The sequence below is a fragment of the Palaemon carinicauda genome, chromosome 21, assembly GCF_036898095.1.
Source record: "Palaemon carinicauda isolate YSFRI2023 chromosome 21, ASM3689809v2, whole genome shotgun sequence".
Lineage (NCBI taxonomy): Eukaryota > Metazoa > Arthropoda > Malacostraca > Decapoda > Palaemonidae > Palaemon > Palaemon carinicauda.
Genome location: NC_090745.1, coordinates 107,882,756 through 107,889,094, shown reverse-complemented (window position 1 = coordinate 107,889,094; position 6,339 = coordinate 107,882,756). Strand labels below are relative to the sequence as shown.

At 31.3% G+C, this 6,339-nt stretch overlaps 1 protein-coding gene across 1 annotated transcript; it reads right to left on the bottom strand.

Moving 5' to 3' along the window:
• Positions 1 to 547: 547 nt before the first annotated feature.
• On the bottom strand, positions 548 to 6,065 carry LOC137614736 (uncharacterized). Its single transcript, XM_068344409.1, has 4 exons — positions 5,902 to 6,065; positions 4,313 to 4,448; positions 1,060 to 1,202; positions 548 to 891 (listed from the first exon to the last, which is right to left on the bottom strand). The coding sequence occupies exons 1-4, from the start codon at positions 5,990 to 5,992 to the stop codon at positions 875 to 877; spliced, it is 387 nt and encodes a 128-aa protein (XP_068200510.1). The 5' UTR covers positions 5,993 to 6,065; the 3' UTR covers positions 548 to 874.
• Positions 6,066 to 6,339: the final 274 nt, after the last annotated feature.

Here is a 6,339-nt window from a genome sequence, read left to right as displayed (position 1 = left end):
GAGAGGTCCCCTTTTTTGTTTCATTTGGTTGATGTCGGCTACCCCACAAAATTGGGGGAAGTGCCTTGGTATATGTATGTAATATGTACACAAATATATATACAGTATATATATATATATATATATATATATATATATATATATATACATATATATATACATATATATATATATATATATATATATATATATATATATATATATATATATAAGTATGTATGTATTCTTGAAACATTTTCAGTCATTGACTGAAAGTCTTTACCACAGATGTTAATAAACCTATATATTTTAAAACAAAAATAGAGCTATGTATAGAACCAGACTCTTAGGAGAGTATTCAGAAATAAAAACTCAATAAACTAAAACAAATGCGAATTATATCTACAAATCATAACAGTAAAACTGATATAGAACTCTTGTTTTCCTTTTACCGAGTCAAAATATAGAAATTAAATAAAATTAGTAAATACATATTGCAAAATGATAAAGGTAAATAACACACTAAAAGTTTAATAAATATCTGAAAAAGGAGACACTAATCAAAACGAATATTTAAAGTATTTTATTATACATAAGTTGAGTATGTCAAATTCCTTGTATTTCATACGATTAACTTACATCATTTCATAAAACAGTTTCAATCCTCACTTGATAAATCCTCTCAGTGACGATTTTACTGTTTACTGACATTATTCTCTCAAAAACCAACCTGGTCGGTTGAAAATCCCCTAAGATCCAAAGTTTATGATTACATCAAATCCTTTGTGTTCCAAAATTCTTTAATTTTTTGAATAAAAAAAAATAATAATAATAATAATCCCTTTTCAGCCAAATTTAACCAATTTCTTAAGATATGATTTCATTAACCAATTTCTTAAGATATGATTTCATTAACCAATTTCTTAAGATATGATTTCATTAACCAATTTCTTAAGATATGATTTCATTAACCAATTTCTTAAGATATGATTTCAATAACCAATTTCTTAAGATATGATTTCATTAACCAATTTCTTAAGATATGATTTCATTAACCAATTTCTTAAGATATGATTTCATAACCATTTTTCCTCACGATCTGATGAAACATCTCCGGTGGTACACACACTTTCACAGGGCAACACTCCGGGTAAGAAGCAGCTGTACGTGCCACTTCATGGCATGGATTACCAGTGCCAATGCCAATGGTTCCTCTTCCACATCTGTCAAAGAGAAAGGGTTCTGTGATAAACTCTTCAAAGCACTCCAAGGGGAACTAATTCTGATACTTCACAGGACACAAAGTCATCTAAACACTGATGTGTCATGATCTTTGGTCGCATATGATTAATTTGTATATTTTCCGACAGGGGTTTAAATATGATTTCAAAGGAAGAGCCCCCAGTTAACAGCTCCAGTTTTAGGGATAAATGCAAAAACGAATCTCTTTACATTAAAATCTATTGATTAAAACTTATACGTAATTTACATGAATTAGCTACAATCTATGAACTATTCACTCCCACGCTGATGGGTTACAGGTCAATCATAAAAATCTAGGGTAGTATTCAAGCATAAGGTGACACCCACGATTTGTGGACTACATGATAAGGGCAATATTCAGGAAAATGGGTGACACCACATTATTTATAATTTACATGACAAGGGCAATATTGGAAAATGGGTGACACATCATGATATGTGGTCTACGTGACAGGAGAAGTATTCAGGAAAAAGGACAACACCCCATGATTTATGACCTATATGACAAAGGCAATATTCATGAAAAAGGGTAAAACCACATGATTTCTGGTCCACATGACAAGGGGAGTATTCAAGAAAATGGGTGACACACCATGATTTCTGGTCCACATGACAAGGGGAGTTATTCAGGAAAATGGGTGATACACCATGATTTCTGGTCCACATGACAAGGGGAGTTATTCAGGAAAATGGGTGATACACCATGATTTCTGGTCCACATGACAAGGGGAGTTATTCAGGAAAATGGGTGATACACCATGATTTCTGGTCCACATGACAAGGGGAGTTATTCAGGAAAATGGGTGATACACCATGATTTCTGGTCCACATGACAAGGGGAGTTATTCAGGAAAATGGGTGATACACCATGATTTCTGGTCCACATGACAAGGGGAGTTATTCAGGAAAATGGGTGACACACCATGATTTCTGGTCCACATGACAAGGGGAGTTATTCAGGAAAATGAGTGATACACCATGATTTGTGGTCTACATAACAAGGGCAGTATTCAGGAAAAAAAGTAAACACCCCATGTTTTGTGTTCTACATGACAAGGGAAATATTCAGGAAAAAGGGTAACACCCCATGATTTCTGGTCCACATGACAAGGGAGTATTCAGGAAAATGGGTGGCACACTATGATTTATGGTCCACATGACATGGCCAGTATTCAGGAAAAAGGGTACACACCCCATGGTTTATGCTTTACATGACAGGGGGAGTATTCAGGAAAAAAGGTAACACCCCATGATTTCTGATCCACATGACAAGGGCAATATTCATGAAAAAGGGTTACACCCCCATCACTTCTGGTCTATACGACAAGGGCAATATTCAGGAGAAAGCGTGACACAATGATTTATGGTCTATGGGACATAGGCAGTATTCAGGAAAAAAATTTAACATCCCACGGTTTATGACCTACATGACAAGGGCCGTATACAGCAAAAAGGTATTAATAACAGACTTGCCTTCATCACAAGGCCCAAAACTACACAATATTTTACAAGTTTTATTCTAGCTGTGACCAGAGTGGCATAATCTACCTAAGATGGTGGTTGAATCGATGGAACTTCAAAACTTTAAACTATTGCAAATGCTTTTCTGTTAAGAAGGTTGACACAAATATTAAGGAAAAAGGGTGACCTCACGATTTATGGTCTACATAACAATGATGTATTCAAGAAAAATGATGACACCCCAAGATTTATGAACTATATGACAAGGGTAGTAAACAATATTCTGTGGAAATTAGAAAGTGAGGGTTATTTAGCCTGCTAATAATTCTAAAAACATGAAGCGTAATTATAAACTGCATTACAAAATTCTGAGAAATTTCTAACCCTACGATAATTTTTTTTTTCTTTTTTTTGACTAGATTGAGTAGCAAAACTAGACAACCAGCTAACATTCAAAATTTGAGAGCACGAATATTGGAAAATATGGAAATATTCTAAAAATATCAAAATATTGCTTCAAATAAAATGGGTTATACTAAAACTTTGATTAAATCTGATGATTTTTGAAATGTTCGTATTTCGGTTTATGAAACCAGGGAGCAAATCTCTTAGATGCACTTCTCTTGCAGTTTGTTTATTTCCTTGTTTCCTTTCATCACTGGGCTACTTTTCCCTGTTGGAGCCCTTGGGCTTTTAGCATATTGCTTTTCAGACTAAGGTTATAGATTACCTTATAATAATAATAATAATAATAATAATAATAATAATAATAATAATAATAATAATAATAATGCTGCTAGGGGCTGTAGGAAAGCTTCAATGACCCTTCTTGGATGTGGTGAGGAGGGATATAGGTGAGGTAGGACTTGGGAAAGGAGGTGCAAGGAGTAGAAATGCAAGGAAACAAGTTGACTTGAGCGGCCGAGCCTGTTGTAGTGGGATTAATAAGGCCGAAAAAAGAATATTTACTGTATATATATATATATATATATATATATATATATATATATATATATATATATATATTTATATATATATATATATATATATAAATATATATATACATATATTTATATTTATATATGTATATGTATATATATATATATATTTATATATGTATATGTATTTGTATATGTATATATATAATATATATATATATATATATATATATATATATATAAATTATATATATACAGTATATATATATATATATATATATATATATATATATATATATATATATATATATATATATATATTTATATTTATATATATGTATTTGTATATGTATATATATAATATATATATATAGATATATATATATATATATATATATATATATATAAATTATATATACAGTATATATATATATATATATATATATATATATATATATATACATATATATATATATATATATATATATATATATATATACATACATACATATATATATATATATATATATATATATATATATATATATATATATATATATATATATATACATATATATTGTAGATGTGTGTACACAACATACCAATAATGAGACATGAAAATACATTTGAGACGTAATCTATAGATAAATAACAACCATTAAGAAACTTACGTGACAAACAGCAAATTGAGTTTCCCTTCGGACTCCACACAATCCACTCTTCCACAGCGTCCATCTTCCAACGGCCAGCTGGATCCGGGGGCAAAGGCCTTGCCCTTGCTGCTCACCCAACACATCCCGGGGTAGTCTGTCAAAAAAAAAATAAATAAAAAATAAACAAATAAAAAATAAAAAATAAATTAAAATAATATAAAATAAAATACAATACAATCAGCCTCATCAAAATGACTTTCTGTTTTCAAAAGGAAGATGCATTATTGTAATTTTTTTTAGAAGTAATGTTTACAAAAAAATTGCGATTTCTCTCTCTCTCTCTCTCTCTCTCTCTCTCTCTCTCTCTCTCTCTCTCTCTCTCTCTCTCTCTCTCTCTCTCTCTCGTTCAGCAAGCCCTTCAGTCATAAGTATCTTCACCATAGACAAAATGGAATGAAATTACCATTGATAATTTTAGCTACTTCTATGCAAAGGAAACGATAAAATTTATCTTTCTGTTTGCCTGTAAATGCTATGGCTATCTTCATGTAAAGGAAATGAAATATGTGAGTGTGTATGTGTGTGTTCTTTAAGTACTTATGCATAGGTATATAATAAAAACATAATTGTTAACAAAAACAGTTTGGGGGTAAACAAACATGTTTTCTTGAATCTTGATACAGTTTGCAAACATACTGTACTTTCCACAAAGTAGTCAACTAACAGGAGAAAATTGAAATACAAACCCGCTCCAAAACTGCGTTTGCAACATTAGTAAAACTGTTGGCTGTTTTGTGCAAAATTCTGTGGTAAGCGATTCCAAGAAACGTATTCCTTTGTTATCAATTAAATTTTCTGAGAGGATAAAACAGAAGTGAAAATGTTTTAATAAAGTATAAATAGTAGTTATGCGCTTAAATTATAGTGACGTTACTGTGGACTTCAATAATCATTCATGCCTATTGAAATTTACTTCCCTTCAAAGAAAAGGTTTTCATGAGAAAACACTAAAGTCATCCCTACATTCTACAGTAAAACCCCAATCACATAATATCAAATATCTAAAAATTCTCATGAATAAAACCTTAAAAAAAGTTTTGTAATTCATATCATTCTTCTTCATATATAAAATTCCCATGAATTGCCTCCTAATTTACTAAATAATTAATAGAATTTGGACCATATGATCCGGTGTTGGGGCCATTGAGGATATTTAGTGGATATTTTGAAACTTTATTTTTCTCTCATTCAAATGAACTCTCTCAACGCGCGTTTCTTTCCAATCACTCTCCCATTCTTTCCACATGATCAGATTCCTACATCACCTCAACGTTGTAATCAAATACGCTACAAATACACTTGACTCTCATCAATAAAGACTTGTTTCAGTTCAGAGATTTACCAAATTTCACCTCCTTTGACAAAAGTAGCTCCAATCCCAAAGCTTTGCAAGCCTCAACAACTGTTCGCCTCGCTCTTCATCCATCAAGCACCAATGAATTACGTCCGCACAAATTGCTACATGATACATACACATACAATTTCTCTTACATCTAAGCTTCCAAATTTAAGTAACAACATCTTTAAAATATTCGGTCAGCCCTTACCGTTGTTAACTTCTGCAACTCCACGAGCCAAACCAGCCAATCCCAGGGAAGAAATGCTCAGTAAGATGGAGAGTTTCACAAGAAGCGCCATGTTTAGAAGGTGATGGATGCTGTACAGTCGCTGTCTCCTATGTAATCTGCGACTCTTATACTTCGGAGAGGCCGCTCCATCTGGGTATATTAAGATCTTGCTTAATATAAGGCTGTATCCGTTTATGCCATTTAAGGACTCTTGATAGCGACTATCAGTATACAGCTTTTTACACTTGGTCTTGAGGCATTCTACGCATCAGGATAAGGTTGGTATGTGGATTGTGACAACAAGATCAGTATATATATATATATATATATATATATATATATATATATATATATATGTATATATATATATATATATATATATATATATATATATATATATATATATATATATATATA